This window comes from Paroedura picta, chromosome 12 (genome assembly GCF_049243985.1).
Source record: "Paroedura picta isolate Pp20150507F chromosome 12, Ppicta_v3.0, whole genome shotgun sequence".
Classification (NCBI taxonomy): domain Eukaryota; kingdom Metazoa; phylum Chordata; class Lepidosauria; order Squamata; family Gekkonidae; genus Paroedura; species Paroedura picta.
Genome location: NC_135380.1, coordinates 34,110,238 through 34,127,574, shown reverse-complemented (window position 1 = coordinate 34,127,574; position 17,337 = coordinate 34,110,238). Strand labels below are relative to the sequence as shown.

At 45.9% G+C, this 17,337-nt stretch overlaps 1 protein-coding gene across 6 annotated transcripts in view; it reads left to right on the top strand.

Moving 5' to 3' along the window:
* GARNL3 (GTPase activating Rap/RanGAP domain like 3) overlaps positions 1–17,337 on the top strand; it is a 120,051-nt gene that overhangs the window by 21,640 nt on the left and 81,074 nt on the right. For 5 of the 6 annotated variants that reach the window (XM_077306650.1, XM_077306649.1, XM_077306648.1 and 2 more), the window contains exon 2: positions 9,048–9,117. In XM_077306650.1, the coding sequence (XP_077162765.1) occupies positions 9,048–9,117 (70 nt within the window). Of the gene's footprint in view, positions 1–8,263; positions 8,399–9,047; positions 9,118–17,337 lie in introns of those variants that run through there. The other variant, XM_077306651.1, reaches the window with a different exon arrangement.

Here is a 17,337-nt window from a genome sequence, read left to right as displayed (position 1 = left end):
TGCTAATGACCCCTGGACCCAGCATGAAGTAGGGCGGTAGTTCTCAACCTTCCTAATGCTGCAGCCCTTTAATACAATTCCTCATGTTGTGGTGACCCCCAACCATCAAATTATGCAAGTGTTCTTTCACAGAAATTAAAGCGAAACTGACCAATGGCGTGTAGATCCATTGTTCATGATTGTATATAAATGGGTTTTTTTTCAGGGTTTCTCAGTTCAGTTCTGCCTCTTGTCCTACCATGCCGATCTCGCTCTTTTCCGCTGCTCCAGACAGACGAATGCTCTATCTTGATCTACCCCGCAAGGTTGTTGTGTAGATCCCCCCCCCCGGCGAAGCTGCTTGCCCTGCTGCGACCCCTGTGAAAGGGCCGTTCTCCAAGAAACATGGCTTGAGAAAATCTTCTGTAGGTAGCCTGACTCCTCATTAGCACTGCCTCATCCGTCATGTACTATGTGTAATGTGGGATTACCTGCTATGAGCACAGTAGGGCCTATTTTCATGTTTTGTGGGGTATAATGCCCAAATTTGAAAGATGCCTAAAGTTGACCAAAACAGGGCATGTGGACAGGAGTGCAAAGATGATCACAAATGTTCTTGTTAATAATACCTATGATTTCTTTAAAGAAAAGCAGATGTCGTCTGGAGATTGGCTACAGCCCCAAAAGCCCCGATGACCTTGCCACGTGTTCGCTTAAAATTCTACCTGCAACTTTGTCCGAACGAAAAGTCCATCCAAACAGAATTATTTCTATGCTGGTTTCTGTGGCAACCAGCACACCCAGCTGCAGAATTAGACTGCAGGAAGAAAGTGTTTTTCCCCTTTCTTTCATTTTTAAAAACAACTAGTTTTTGTAGGATTTCCTAAAAAATATACTGGATGCAATGTTTTTGTATAAAGCTTTTTCATATCCAGGAGATTCAGGAATGGCTAATGGAAAACTCTCCCATGTGCATAATTAATTCTACCTAGAGTTCTGCAAAGTGTTTCTTCTGTATGGTTTCTTTTAATATATCTATAATATTTTGATGAACAAAGAGAAGCAAGGCCAGTTTCTATGAGTTGGGTTGTTGAATTTAACCATTTCTCTTTGCAACTGCTCAGCTCCTCTGCACAATTAATTTAGGCTTTTGAATGAAATACCTTATGGGACTTCCTCACTCCCACACAACGAATTGACAAGGTGGAAAGAGGAAAATGGAATGGGGCTCAAGATCAAGGGTGCCATCTTAAGATGAGTTACACCCTTATTTATTATTAAAAATTTTTAATGCTACCTCTGCAGAGACCTGCTCAAGGCAAAACAAAAACTAAAATAATAAGATTAAAATAATAAAACATAACATTATTAAAATTAGCAGTGGTTAAACTCCCTGCAGCATAAAAATATACAACTGCCCAGAGTACAAAACATTTACCCTTCCCCCAAATGATCCTCATAGCAGCCCTTAGGTAAAATCAACTTGTAAAAATAAGCTTAAAAAATCAAACCCCCTAATTAGAAGGAAATGGTTAGACTGGATGCATAAAAGACAGTAGGGCAGCCATTAGTCAAGCTTCAAGGCTTGCTTCATTCATTCATTCATTCATTCATTCATTCATTCATTCAATTTTTATACCACTGTCCCATATGGCTCAGGGCAGTTTACATATAATGTCGCGGGGAATAAATGGAACGACCCAAGCATATAACGTAGTCAGAAATAACATCAACAATAATCCAACAGTGGTTCTAAATTAACATAATTTCAATGGTTTTGATCGACAATAATATAACAGGAACGGCAATTTAGACAGAAAACCCCAGAGAGGTCAGACTGGTTTAGGCCATGAAGGAGGTGTCTGAGGAGGGGGAGAAACCTGTGGATGTTATTGAGTTGGTTAGTCTCAGGCAAATGCCTGGTGGAGGAACTCCCTTTTGCAGGCTCTGCAGAATTGTAGGAGTTCAGGCAGGGCCCTGATCTCTTGAGGGAGCTTGTTCCACCAGGTGGAGGCCAGGACAGAAAGAGCTCTGGCCCTTGTTGTTAACCGACATGTTTGTTTGGGGCCAGGGATCACCAGCCAGTTGCCAATGGTAGAGCATAATGCTCTTTAGGGAAGTGGTCCCCAACCCCCGGTCCGGGGACTGGTAGCGGTCCGTAGATCAGTCGGTACCGGGCTGCAGCTCCTCCTCATCCTCCTCCCCAGCTGCTGCCTCAGGGGCTGCCCTGCCACTCTGCTGCCAGTTCACCTTTGATGCTCCCCAGTGGCCGCCATGGCTGGGGCTCCCCCTTGGCATGGCACTGCGCAGCTGCTGCTGACAGCACCCCCCAGTGGGTGGTGGAAAGTCAGGGGCACCGGCAGAAAAGCAAGTGGAGCAGGGGCTCAGGCAGCAGCGGTGACATCCCTCGGCAAAAGACAACACCCCCCCTGGGCCTCAGTAAAATTGTCAAGCATAAAAAGGTTGGGGACCACTGCTTTAGGGGATATAGGCAGGGAGGCGGTCTCTCAGGTACAATGGGCCCAGACCGCATATGTCTCGTGGACGTGTGAAGCATTAACTTGGTTAACAGTAAACTTATAAGACAGCGAGATTGTTTAATGTCATTGCTTGTTTGACTATTCTGTGTCCTCCCCCCTTACTTAATAAACTTTATAAAACGTATTGCATAGGTATCCATAGTTACAGTGTGTATTGCATCTGACTTTTTCTCCATGGTAAGTTGAAATACAGCGTTAATTTGATCAGACCGGTGGAGAAGGCGATAACACCGCTAGATCTGACACTTACATTAATCCCAAAGCTCAGTTAGCTAAGTGTTATGTTGAAACAACAAAATGCTTTTAAAGAAAAAATATATACCAACTTCACAATGTGTTGGTTCCTGCCAGTTGGACAAGGTCGGAATAGTCAGCCATTGTTATCATATTGTATGAGGACCCTTGGGCTCTATACATACTTCCAGTCTTAACAAACGTTATGGGCAGGCCTGCTGAATTTTATATTTCCCTCCTCCTTTCAGATAGTTCTAACAAGACCGCCTTTCAGGGGGCCAAATTTTGCACCTTGGCATGTTTAACAAGGAAGCAGCTGGTCAGACCTTTTTATTCATTATGTCTTTGCCATGGAATCAGTCTATTACGTGTCTTTGAAATTTTATTGTATGTAGATGTGCTGATAACTCTGTGTGGGCGACAGTCTTGGTTGATCTATGACTGTAAGAACGAAAGATAAATATATAAAACTTTTTACACGTATGGTCTCAGGCAGGGCCCTTCCCTAGTGAAAGCCGCTTCCTTGTTCCTGTTTGAGGAGGTCTGCATTCGAAGGACGTGGTTGGCAGATGAAGCCTTTCTGTGCTGCTAAATTTGCCCTTGGTTGCGGAAGAGCAGTGGGAGGGGCGGGGGAGCAGGGGCGGGACAGTCTTTTCTCCAGCCCTTGCAGTCAAGTGACATTCTTGACTAGGTTTGATGAGGGTCACATAATCAGCAGGTAATTAGCCATTGTGGCAGCCCTGTTCCTGCTCATGAGTAGCACCATGCTGGCAGGTAGGCCTCTGCTCTCAGGTTGCTAGGGCCCCCCCAGTTGAGAAACGCCTGGATATTTGAGGATGGAGCCTGGAGCCTGGGGAGGGCCAGGACACCATTGGGGTACAGTGCCATAGACTCCACCCTCCAAAGCATCCATTTTTCTCTGCAGAAACTGATTTCTGTAGTCTGGGAGGTGAGTTGTAATTCCAGGGAATCCCCAGATTCTGCCTGGAGGCTGGCGTCCTCTCTCAAAAGGCTGCAGTGGCTCCTCTTCAGGAGAGGAAGGTTTTTGAACCCGGACATCTGTAGCTGCTATGCCCCTCTGCTTGGGACAGAGGCTGGAAAAACATTGGGGGAAGATGGCTGTCCTACAGGGCCGTCCATTTCCTTTGCAATTCATTCATCCATCCATCCATCCATCCAGAAGAAGAAGAAAGGTTTGTTCCTATAAGCCACTTTTCTCTACCCAAAGGAGTATCAAAGCGGCTTACAATCGCCTTCCCTTTCCTGAGGTGGGTGAGGCTGAGAAATTCCTGATATTACTACTCGGTCAGAACAGCTTTATAAGTGTTGTGGCGAGCCGAAGGTCACCCAGCTGGCTGCACGTGGGGGAGCGGGAAATCAAACCTGGTTTGCTAGATTAGAAGTTCACACTCCTAACCACTGCATCAGGCTGGCTCCAGGTGAGACCCTGCCCCCCACCCTCAATGTCGCCTTGGTTTTATTTTAGGGTCAGTCCAGAGCCAGTTGAGAGATGAAACCACAGGGAAACTGACTATTTCCTTTCCCAGCTGGATCTGGAATAACCTTCCGAAAGCCAGGCAGCAGCCAGGTCTGGATTCCAAGCTAGGTCTGACATTCAGCCAAGTGGGGCGGATGGTGGGGGTGATCTCAAGCACAAGCTTAAGAACAAGGAAGCAAGAGTTGGACTGGGAGCAACGCAGGAATGCCAGGAACTGAAATCCTGGACTAAGGTAGGGTTGGGAGAGCTGTCTAGCCTCAAGCAGATTCCAAGTCTTCCCCAACATGGGTAGCTGACTGATAGTTCTTTTCTGCAATTTGATTGAAAGCACACCTCTTATGCCCCCTCCCCCATAAGTGTTTGGGGTTTTTTAAAGCTAGATCTCCCCAAGTGTCTGTGGAGATCCCTTTGCTCGTGTGGGATTTCTGATTGGATAGTCTTTCAGAGCCACACCAAGCAGCCTCCTCCTTGCTGCATGACTGCACTGGTGGTGGTGAACAGCGCTGTCCTAGCAGAGTTACAGACTTAATGGACTTAGAAGGGTGTACTGCTGCTTAGGACTGTTAAGGACCCAGTCGCACTCCACTGGGAGGGAATTAAGGCCAAAAGAACAAATGGTTCAGAGATATGGAAGACCACCTTTTATGTGATTTTGTCTCCAAATGTGTTAAATTTAGTTTCTCTTAGCACACAGTTTGGAGGGTTTGAGAGAGTTGCAAGCAGGTGCAGTGCCAGTGAAGATTCTGTCGCCAGCTGGCTTTGTTCAGTGGCTGGCTGGCTTAGAGGAGGGGAAAGTGTCATACATTTGAATGGCTGTGGAGGCAGTCGGTGAACTGTGCCATCAAGTCTCTGCCAATTTATGGCAATCCTGCAGGGATTTCAAGGCAAGAGGTGAGGAGAGGTGGTTTGCCGTTGCTTGTCTCTGGCTTTCCTTGATAGTCTCCTATCCAAATAATAACTCAGGCTGTCCCTACCTAGCTTCTGAGATCTGAAAAGATCAGGCTATTATATTTTATTATGGAAGTCCTTTTTGTAAATCGTTTTTCTGGGTTCTCTGGACTGTGTGGCTGTGGTCTGGTATTTTAGTCCCTGATGTTTCGCCAGTAACTATGGCTGGCATATTCAGAGGTAGGACACTGCAGGTTGAGAATCTGTCCATGCCGAAGTGTGAAGTGTGTAAATAGTTGCTGGGCATTTAAGTTACTTTTTTTTTGGGGGGGGGATGTAATGCATCACATTGCTGTCTTTTCTGGGACTCTTGCAGGGGATGGACTGAAACTAGGAAGAGCTTTCCTTATGTTTGGGTGGAGTCCATTAGCAAGTCCATAAGGAAGTGACTTTTCCCTGTGTTTGGGTGGAGTTCATTAGAAAGTCCATTGGCCAAGGTCTTGCCTATCTCATCTGATGAACTGTTGCAAGGTTTTAGAGTCCCACGGTAATTAACCATCCTTTTTGTAACTTTATTTTGTTGTTTTTTTTAAGTTCAGTGCCTAACAGTGTGATCTAAAGCAGAGTTGCACTATTGTAGGGCTGCTGACTGTTAATGGACTTAGAAGGGTGTACTTCTTCTGCTTAAACAACACAATAAATTCATCCAAGCCTCCTAGGGATTTCTGCATGGTAATTATGACAAGGGGAGGTTACAGGCTGACAGGGTGGGCCTTTCTTCACTTACCCCTGGAAGGTGGCATTGCACCAAGGTATGGTCAGAGTAGGTTGTCAAAAAGCCTAACTTTGTATATATTTTCCTCCCAGTTTTTAATACTTTTGTAAGCCAAGCGGAGGGAAGACCTTTGTAAGCTGCTTTGAGACTCCTTCTAGTAGAGAAAAGTGGCATATAAGAACCAACTTCTGTTCTTCTTCTAAATAAAGTTTCAGAAATATTCTAGTTTTGGAAAATTGGGTATGTGTGGTTGGGTGCTGTTTATTAAAAAGAGAGAGAGAATTAAAAAAGAGAGAGACCATTTTTGGTGGATTGGCCATTGGAAAGAAAGGTTTGGCTACCCAACTACCTCCTCACGATGCCCAACAATTGCTACTCTGCTTTAGAAAGCTACCTAGGCAGCTCTTTTCATTTGTATGCACTGTACGATTTTCTGTTAATTCGCCCTTTAGTGCTGGCGAGGGGGCCCTGTTTGCAAGTTTGCTGTCTGATTACTTTGGATAGGTCTGTCACGGTGATTTTACCTGAAGCGGCACCTAATGTGGAGTGGAGGCGGGAGGGAATCCTCTGACAGGAGGAAGTGAATGTTTTTTAATGGCTGTGGATGTTTCCTGAAGGGGAGGAGGAGGTTTCCTAATAGCTTTGCCTTCTCGAATAAGATGTCTATCAGAACCCGGCAAAATACACAGATGGTTGTGTGGCAAAAATCCCCAATCAGCTTTTGTCATTGGAGCTTAGAAAAAGTGGTGGGCAGGAATAGGCATGCATGAAGCAGCCACAGTCTTGGGCAGTGGGGTGGGAGGGAGCCAGTTTGGTGTAGTGGTGAGCTGGGTTCGATTCTGCACTCCCCCACATGCAGCAAGCTGGGTGACCTTGGGCTCGCCACGGCGCTGATAAAGCTGTTCTCACCGAGCAGTAATATGAGAGCTCCCTCAGCCTCACCTACCTTCCCAAGGTGCCTGTTGTAGGGAGAGGAAAGGGAAGGCGACTGTAAGCCGCTTTGAGCCTCCTTCGGGTAGAGAAAAGCAGCATATAAGAACCAACTCTTCTTCTTCTAAATGCAGAGTTGTGTTAGAATGAAGCCCCTTGGGGTGCCAGATCTGTCTCGCTCTCCCTGTGGATGCGACACATGCTCGCTTTGTGGGAGTGCCTCTTTGCCTCTGCATGTGTGCTGCTTTGTATGTTAGTGACCAAGTAAAAAATCAAAAGGGTCAGAAGTCTCTCATGCCCTTGCACAAAGTTTAGGGGAAGCAGACAGCATGTGGCAACAATGAAGTTGTGCAGAGCACAAGATGGACGTTTTATCCCACTGCTTCCTCCAAGGGTCTCGGCGTGGTATACTGTTGTGTCTTCTTCCACAATACCTGGTTATGGCATTGCGGCTTTTAAAGCATGGGAAAGGGAGTGCGTAACTTGTGGATGATTAGCGTTAACCAAATTGGGGAGGGTGGGAAAGCTTCCTGTGTGATTACTAAAAAAACCCTTGTATTGTTGAGATATAATGATGAATTGTGGTTTGGCAGTATGTAAATCTCCTTGTGGGATGTTTGAGTTGGCACGCTCTCTTCTCCCACTATGTACAACTACCCACCGGGTTATTTACACTTTGTAGTAAGCCATAGTTTAAGGATTTGTACTCCCACCTGAACCAGGAATTTGAACCAGGATTTGTACTCCCACCTCCTTTGCAAGCTGGAATTCCAAATCAGGATAACACCAGTGGTTTGGGTCTTGCAGGTCAGTTCTGACAGTAGCAGCCCTTTTCTCTGCCGAAACAGGCTGCACCGAGCTACTGTTTTAAGCCTTGGTTTGTAGGGCAAGCATAAACTGCAGTTTGCCTGTCGTGGTGGGAAGCGTGTTGTGCCACTGGAGAATGCAAGTCCAAGGACTGTTCTCTGTTTTTCGATTCATCCACGCAACAGCAAATGTCTTGGAGAAGAACGTCAAAGTCCTGTTAGATACATTGAGTCCAGCTTCTCACATTGACCAACCAGATGCCTCCAGGAGGCCTACAAAGAGGAAAAGGAGGTGTGTCCCCCACCTCCGCCAGGAGCCATTTGGAAGGATCCCTCTTTCCCTCTCAGTGGCAAATTGGTCTAACCTTCTTTTTAAGCCACTTGAACTCACCATCATCCCCCTCATCTCCTCTGAACCCTGGGAAACGTCAATGCAATTTCATTTTGATGCCTGCTGGCAACCCCAGCTGTGACAAGAGTCCAAGTCTGGATGACTTCACTGGTTCCCACTCGCCCCCTCCCCTTTCCTCAGCTGTCCCTCCCCATAATTAAAATGTAGAGGGGAAGCTTCTCTGGGGCAGAGACCCTCCCTCCCACTCCCCCCTTTGGCATACGGAACTCTGCAGCCGGGCGGCGTGGCTGGATGGTGATGCACCAGCAACAGCACACAGGGGCTCTCATCTCTCATGACGGCTAGCGAGGCTTCTTTCCGTGAGAACTTACTCTTTGTCACGGAGACTCGGCAAAGGTCATTGATATTGTGTGTGTGTGTGTGTGTGTGTCTGTGTGTGTGCACGCGTGTGTGTTTCAGTTCAGAAATAGGGGGCATCCCCATCTCGCCCCACGGAACCCCAGGAAAGGCAAAATGTCCTAAAAAGAAAGTTTTTAATTGCAAGGCAGCTTGAGTGCAAGCTAACGTTGCAGAGGGAGGTGGCCTGCTTGCCTTTTATCTCCCCCCCCCCCTTTTCTCTCTGCATTTAAGCCTGCTTCAGGGACTCTCTTTGGTCAGAGGGAGAGTCTGGCAAACGTCATCCCTGCCCCCCCCCCCCCCCGTCTTCCTCTGCCCTCCTCGATCGATCATCATGCCATGACTAAATATTTAATTGAATTGTAGCCTTTTCTGCCTTCCCGCCCGGAGGCAGGGCAAGCGGCATCCTCTCCCCCCCCCCCCACCCACCCCTTTCCCCTTCTTTCGGCAAGGCAGTCACCGCAATGGCTGCGAGTGGTTGTGCAGCTTTCGAGGGTCTCCCGCAGTGGTGAAGCCCGTGTGCTGCGGACCTCCTTCGGCACAACTGAGCAGGAGGGGGGTGGTGGTGTCTTTTTCTTTCTTTCTTTCTTTTTTTAAGAGCTTGAGGGGCCAGTTAGCTATGTCTACTGATGAAGCACTTCTATTCCAGCTCTGTCTCCGAGGACCTGGGCTGTAGACGGGGAGAATTCAGCCGAAAGCATTATGGATCGGTAGAGCTGGTAAGTTTCTTAAAAAAAAATTTTTTTTTTGTAAAATGCAGCCCATTCCGTACACCTGGAGAGCTTCTGAAATGGTCTTGAGCACCTCCTCGGAGGGACCCTGCCAGTTCTTGGCTCCCTGTATTCTTTCCGCGGCTGAAGCTGTTACGCCACGGAAACATCGGAAAGAAGGTTGGATTTCTCCGGACTGGGCTCAATGTGTTTCTGCTGTAGCTTTTTTTTTTTTATCTCCCTGTTCTGGTTATCTCATTGGGTTAAAAAAAAAATGTTGTGTATGGTTGCTTGGCAGTTGCCTTTTTTTTAAAAGATGTAATTGGAGATGGTTGCTCTTTTGCAAATCTTGAGGTCTGTCTGAAGAATGGAAATGGATCATTCATTGTTTTGTTTACCAACCTGGATAGAAATTGCTAAGAGAAAAGGGGAAGTAGGGAAAAGCCTTGTCTTAAAAAAAGAAAAACAGAACACAACTGCTCACATCCCATGTAGATTTCTCACCCCACCCCTGCAGGGATACCAGTTTACAGTCTGAAGGCCAAATGAATATTTTGACTTTTAAAAAAATAAATAAATTGCAGAGTGCATGGCAAATACTGAATTGGAGACGCAATTTAGACTAGCATTGTACAAGTCGGCTATACAAACAGCAGAGTGCAGAGGGAGAGAAGCCCTCTCTTTGACTGTAGCACAGTTGTGAGGGGATCATGAATGGAATGCATGCTGGCGGATATGCGTCCAGCCCTCAGCTCCTGATGGATGATTGATGTGGAGTGCTGTGGCATGGAGATCGCATCCAAGTGTGTTTTTACATCTGGTATAATGAAGGCCAGTAATTTGATAAGAATCAAAGGGGCAGATGTTCTGTCTCTTGTAGAAGCGTTTACTTGCAGCTTCCCCATTAACTTAAGGCAGGAGTAGTCAAACCGCGGCCCTCCAGAGGTCCATGGACTACAATTCCCATGAGCCCCCGCCAGCGAACACTGGCAGGGGCTCATGGGAATTGTAGTCCATGGACCTCTGGAGGGCCGCAGTTTGACTACCCCTGCCTTAAGGTGTTTGGAAAAGAAACGGATGTAATTCCTTTTCACTCTTTGGCCTTCAGTCTGTTGGTTGTGGTCCAGTCGTATTTTCTTTGGCCTCTATTTCAGAAGGCGATTCTGTAAATCACCGAGCGCCAAACAGCACATGACATTGGGGACTGGTGGTGAGATTCTCTCCCCCCCCCCCCCCAACACACACACTCATGTAATAGAGCTTCAGAAAAGCAGCTTGAGGGGAGTCTATTTCAATTGTGTAAATGGCACAAGGGCATGAAAGAGATTAGAAGAACCCTTGCATTATGCCATGGTCGTAATTCCTTTTGGGGATCTCCCTGTGGCTACATATTGAATGTGCATTAACCCCCCGTGTTGCAGGCACTTTGGCCAGTGGTGCCACCATTTTGCTAAATGCAGCTTATGTGATGACCAAAGCAGGTGTGGCATCTAAGCCTGCCATGCTGGTTTTTCATGTTTAACAGATTGTTTCCTTCTAATCCTTTCCAGCATGTCCCTGTCCTCTTTGAACTGTGATTGTTGGAGCTGGATACAGACAGAATGCTTTTCTTAACCCAGTCCCTAATAATGGACTGCGTCCACTCATGTTAAGCTTCCTTATCTACTGTAATCCCTAGATCTGGAAGCTTATAGTTTTATCATTAAGAAGAGTGATGGGAATGTCTCCTCGTCATCCAGTCTGAACTAAAGGATAGTTTCCCTTCCTTCTGGATTTGTTAATTCCTGCTATGCAGCATCTACCAATTATTATTAAGATTCTTCCTGGCTAACCTGTGTGTAGTTCTGTCCTTGAGCCAGAATCCCGAATTGACATCCTTGGTCCATACTGAGGGAAAAACAAGTACCATTTATTGGGTTGGCCATCTTGAGCTAAGTGCCATAAGTACACTTATGTTGTGTAGCTACTCTCTACTTGCACTTCAGTATGGTATTGGTTGCATAGGTATGTTACCTGGGTAGATGGATGGCATAGGGTGTGTGGCATTCCAGTCTCTTGTAGCTCTATAATGCTTTGGATTGTTCCAGCAGTAGCATTTTAGGAGAGCCTGCAATTACCACGAGAGCAACAAAAATAAATAAATTAAATCCCAAGTTCACACAATGGGTACAAGCATGAAAATGAGGGCTGTGCCACAGCTAGTTGTGAACTGATAAGCATTTACCAAAAGAACCTTATGGCCTGATGTGCCGTTTTCAGGAAAAGCTGCATTTCCCCAAGTACCAAAATTAGAATCACTTAGTTCTGGGAAAGGGTGAAACCTTTAATGAAAGAGGGAGTACAACTAGAGGGAAGCAGGGTGTAACTAATTATTTCTAACTGCATACATGCTGCACTAGAAAACTCATCTAGAAAGGTTCCAGGTCTTTTGTTGTCTGTGTCTTTTAAAAAAATTGTAACGTGGTGGTTTAGGAGAGTTTTGTTTTGGGAATACCATGGTCTGCCAAAAAGACAAATAAGTGGGTTCCAAATCAAATCAAGCCTGAATTTTCCCCTGTTAGCTAAAATGACAAAACTGAGACTATCATATTTGGGTTACATCATGAGAAAACAAGATTCACTAGAAAGGACTATAATGCTAGCGGAAATTGAGGGCAGTTAGGGAAAGAGGAAGGCCAAACTTGAGATGGACTCCATCAATGTGGCCATTGCCTTCAGTTTGCAAGACCTGAGCAAGGCTGTAAATGGTAGGATGTTTTGGCTCCCCGTGTTGGAAGTGACTTGATGGCACATAACATGCACCTTTATATGGTAACCATCCCCAGTTTTTTTAATGTGCCTTGGGATATTCAGGCTGAGCTCAAGGTAATCCACTGCTACAACATCTAAGGCTTCCCTGAGGCATTTTGGCACTGACTGTTTGACCACAAAATAATATGGTGCAATGAGAAATCCTCCAGATCAGGCTTCTGTTTGTTTTAACAATGCTCCTTGCCATGAAGACCAGTGGATTGTGTCCTCATCTTCACCCTGGGTGACTTGATTGCTGCGTGGTGTGGTGAGGTGAAGGCCAATATTTCGATGGCCTTTAAAACAGGGAATAGAATTGATTTGTCAGTGTTTTTTATAACCATCACAGCTAAATGGATCCTAGTGTTGCATTTGTTGGTTTTCATTGTTTTTGTTTACCAGACAGATTTTAACTGGGACTGTAACCTGGCTTGAATCCTTCGGATACATACACCAAAATAACATGTTTAGAGCTAGTTTGCCTTCAACGGAGAGAGAGAGATGGAGAGAGATTACCTTCACGCCTTGTTTGAGGGCCTTCAAGAAACTTCTAAGTTCTCACTGCTGGGAATGGAATGCTGGTCACGATGGGCCATTGGTGTGATCCAGCCAGCCTCTTGTGTTTTTCTGCCCCAGGGACCAGATGTGCATACCTCTCATGCTTCTGACCTTAAGGGTATCTTCTGCCTGGCTTCTCTGCATAGGGCAGGAAGGCAGGGCCTGGCTTGCTCTCACAGGCATCTGCTGCTCATGTGTCCCACTAGGAATACACAAACCTGGCTTAGGATGAAGCTTGGTGAGGAGTGAGGAGGCAAGTAACCAGAAGCACATGCTGCAGTCTTATGAAATTGGTAATCCTTCATCCTCTGTGATGTCAGTGAAGTCTATTTTTGTACGCTGAGTTGCTTCGTCCGAGGGAGGGAGGGAGGGAGGGAGGCAAAGCGTTTCAGTGTCTTCTGGCTCTTTAGATCTGTGTGGGGAAAAAGTGGGTCCCTAATGGGTTTGTTTGTGTTGAAATGAGATTAATGATCTCATTAGTTCATATACCAACAGCTTGGGCGGCTAGCCTAGTATGGTGGCTGTGCCCTGGGGGAGTCCCTGGTTCAAATCTCATCTTGGCCAGAAGCTCACCAGTAAGCAAGCCGCTTTCGGTCTTAGCCCCAAATCTATGCTATGGGAAATAACAATTTTTTACTATCTTGCAGGACAGTTAAACCAGAGTCCAGTGGCACCTTTAAGACCAACAAAGATTTATTCAAGGCGTGAGCCTTTCGAGTGCAAGCACTCTTCCTCAGTTCTAAAGCTGAAGTGCTTTTAACCCTGAAACTGCCATATAAATGCAATTTAGTACTAATATTGCTAGGGAAGGCTTGAGAAAGCCAAGGTGCCTCCACAATTTACTCCTAAAGAGCTGCTCCTGCTGGGCAGTTAATTGCAGCAAACTGGTGTGTGTCAGGCTGTAAGAGCCTGCAGATATCTTGTCCCAGCTCTACTGAGGGAAGAGTGGGAAAGGCAACCAGTTTCCATTTTCTTGCATTTAGTGGGGAGGGGCTGGGGCTCAGTGATGCGGCACCTGCTTGGCATGTCGAAGGTTCAACGCCTGACACTTCCAGTTAAAAGGACCAGGCAGTAGGGGATGCAAAAGATCTCTGCCAGAGACCCCAGAGAGTTGCTGCCAGAGTGGACAATACTGACTTGGATGGAGCAAGGGTCTGATTCAGAGGAACTGAAGAAGAGCTGTTTTTTTTGTACTTCCCATTTTACTACTTGAAGAAGTCTCATAGTGGCTTCCAATCACCTTCCCTTCCTCTCCCCACAACAGACACCCAGAGAGGTGGGTGGGGCTGAGATAGCTCTGTGACTGGCCCAAGGTCATGCAGCTGGCTGCATGTGGAGTGGGGGAGTGGGGAATCGAACCCAGTTCTCGAGATGAGGCTGCCGCTTCTAACCACTACACCAAGCTGTCAGTAGAAGACAGCTTCATACGTGTTTTCGTGTATGTAATAATGATTCAGCTCTGCATCAAGGTAAGCTTGTATTAATCCAGCAAAATGTACATATGTTCTTGTTTAGTGGTATATTGCTACTACTTCTAAGGACAGGCAGTAGGTTATGCTTACTGGTGTGCCCACCCCCCCACCCCACCCCCGGCAATCCACTGACAATCTTCTCATTTCCTCTTGTTGGCTTTTGAGATTTTAATTATTGCCCTGACATTTTCTAGGCTTTTAAAACCTCTGATAAGATTCATAAGGTATAGCAACTTTGTTTTGTACACTAACCAGATAATCCTTATGACCAACTTGAAAAGTAGGTTGGTCCCTATGGTAACTCACATTGCAGATACAGGAGCCAAAGGCCAGGTGTAACTATACTTAGGATGGCACTAATTAAGCCCCCCCCCCCCATCTTGCTAGTTGATGAATGCAGATGCCTTTGAGAAAAGCAAATCCTCGAGCAAGTTTACTCAACGAGTTCAGAACTATGGCCTAAAACCCCTAAGACAGTTTTTGTAAATTCCCTTCCATGTAATGAATTTTGACCTAACCTGCCAGACACATTAGAAGAAGAAGAACAGTTGGTTCTTATATGCCGCTTTTCTCTACCCGAAGGAGTCTCCACATACAAAAGGTTACTTCATCCGCTGCAGTTCCATCCATCCCCCCCACGCCCACATACACACACATACATTATTTCCCCATCTGTTAAACTAGGATGTGACAGCCAAAGCAGGGAGCTAAGCAAATCACAAGGAAGTTGAATATGCAGGATGCATTTTGGTGCCTGTCTGACAGGAAAGTTGCTGCTGTTTTTCTTCACCATACGCTAAATGCATTGGGGGAAAATATATCTGATTTATAGCCTAAGGGCTGTGATGGCAAATGTCTTCTCTGTCAGCTCGGAGAGACAGTGGATGCTTATGAAATTGAACATTTCAGACAATCAGAACTGGGATTGTTAACAATTAGATCTTACAAGCGGATGGAGAAAAGCTGTTTTTTTCGGGGGGGGACCCGGCTTTTTACTACCCAAAGGGGTCTCAAAGTGGCTCACAATCTCCTACCCTTCTTCTCTCCTGTGAGGTCGGTGGGGCTGAGAGAGCTCAGAGAACTGAGACTGGCGTAAGGTTACCCAGCCGGCTGCATATGAAGGAGTATGGAACCAAACCCGGTTCTCCAGATTAGTGGCTGACACTCTTAGCCACGACACCACGCTGGCTGTCTTGTGAGTCCACAGCTGCCTCTACCAAGTTTCAACACAAAACACTAACACTGTGCATGCTAACCTGACGTAACTTGTGTATCCACATTCCTCACATTTTAATTGGGATTATGTGACTGTTAGTAATATGCAATACAATTTTGAATTCTACTTTCTGGTCCCAGGACAAGACAGCTGCCAGCTTAGCTTCTACTTGTAAGAAAGTTTCACACTGGTATGGAGACAGATGGGACTGGCAGTAAATAGTAGGGTGTGAGCTGTGGATCACTGGCTTTGACAGTTTTATATTTCTGATATATCTTTGTGAACTACAAATGGGTTCGAGGGGGTTGATTGGCTGGTTTGGCAAGGAGGTATCATGTGGCTATGTTTGGATGCTGTGACACAGTTTACTAATGTAACTTTTTCTTATATATTCCTACTGTTATGATGGTCAGTTCTTAGTCTGACGAAGAGTGCTTGCACTCGAAAACTCACGCCTTGAATAAATCTTTGTTGGTCTTAAAGGTGCTACTGCACTCTGATTTTACAGTCCAAAACTGTATGCATACCAATACAACAAGAGAAAACTGTTTGAAGGAGTAAACTAACATACAGATTTATGAAATTGCCTTAAACTGAATAGGACTGTCCGCTGTGCTCACTTCGTATACTAAAATTGGAACTGTTCACCAGGGCCGGAAGAAGGTGCCGGGAGGGTTGAGTCAAGCCAGGGGCCTCCTTTTAGCTTTCCCTGTTCCATAATACAGTCCAGCTTTTCAACATGGCCCTGGTGGGCAAGAAGAGCTCGCCTTCATGGTATCAGATGTGCTCGAAGACTCAGGCCTCAGCTGCTGCACGTACAAAGTTAGCACACCGGAGATCTGGAGCTCGGGCGAGTGTCGCCCTGGCTCACTAATGTTTCTCTCAGAATGGTCGAGAGCCGAGTTTAAATGAGATGTTGGTCACGCAAAACATTGCATGGGTGTGATATTCTTGTCTGCCAGTGAATGCTGGCAGGGGCTCATGGGAATTGTAGTCCATGGACATCTTGAAGGCCGCAGTTTGACTACCCCTGATCTAGATACCCACTCCTCGCAGCTGTTATTTATAGGTTAAAGTCGGGAGTTCTGGTTTTGGACAGCCAACATGTCAGATCTGTACACTAACGGGACAACCCTACTCTGAGAAATACTCCCATTCTAAGACCACCGAAATCAGATGAGTTTTTTCTGGAGTAACTCGGAATGGGTCTATACTGTAAGTGACTTGTAGGTAGCTGCAGGCTTTCAGAAGCTTATTAGAAAGCCACAAAAAGAGAGAAAGAGAAACAAGCAACCCATCAAAACTTGTAGATGATGATATGTATCTGTTACAATACAAAGCCAGCTTGTACATTAAAACAAGGGGCAAAGGTTATCTTTTGCTCCTGTTTTTCAAAAGCACACCTTTGGCCTCCCTCCTTTTATAGAAGGACCTCATGCATTGATTCTCAGCTGGGGAATCAGGCCCCACAAATGGGTCCTTCCATGCCCTAAGGTTGCAAGAAGCCTTGTCTCTTATTTTTCTTTTCTATTTGCCGGGAGGGGATGGAAAAGAGAAGAAGGGTGCAAGAGGGGAATTGGGTGGGAGAGACTGACTGTATTTGCAGAGTACTGCAGGTTCTTTTCCTATAATAGCTGTGAGGGAGCTGTGCAAGTTCTCACACCCTTCTCGACAAGCTTGTGCCTGCCAAATTTCCCTCTTGGTTGAAAGTATTAAAAGGAGAGCCTCAGCCTCTTCTGCATCCTGACATCCAGGTGAGAGGAGAAAGATGGGGGCATGTATCTGGTAGAAAAACTACAAAGCAGTTCTCTTGCTGGAGAGATGGGTTTAGGCTTTGAAAACTTCGACAGCAGCTAATCTGCTTAAGCATTCGGTAGCATTATGAAAGAGTGCTTATATATCAAGTCATTTGGAGGCTTTAAAAGATAGATGCTTCTGATGGTAATAGTTGTCGTACAGGCCTAATCAGAGTCCCGCCTTTTTAAGCTCATTAACTTCAAGGAAATTTAAAGGGGAAATTCTGTTTACCATTGTACTGGTAGTGTTGTTTCCCCCCCTTTCATTCTTTGTCTTTGCTTCCCAAATCTAACTCCTTCCCTTAGCTGCCTACAGGTGTTCCAGTCTGTTCACATGCATATATCACATCTGTTCTCCGACGCCTTTCCACTGGCACACTGGTGGCAGCAAACAGCA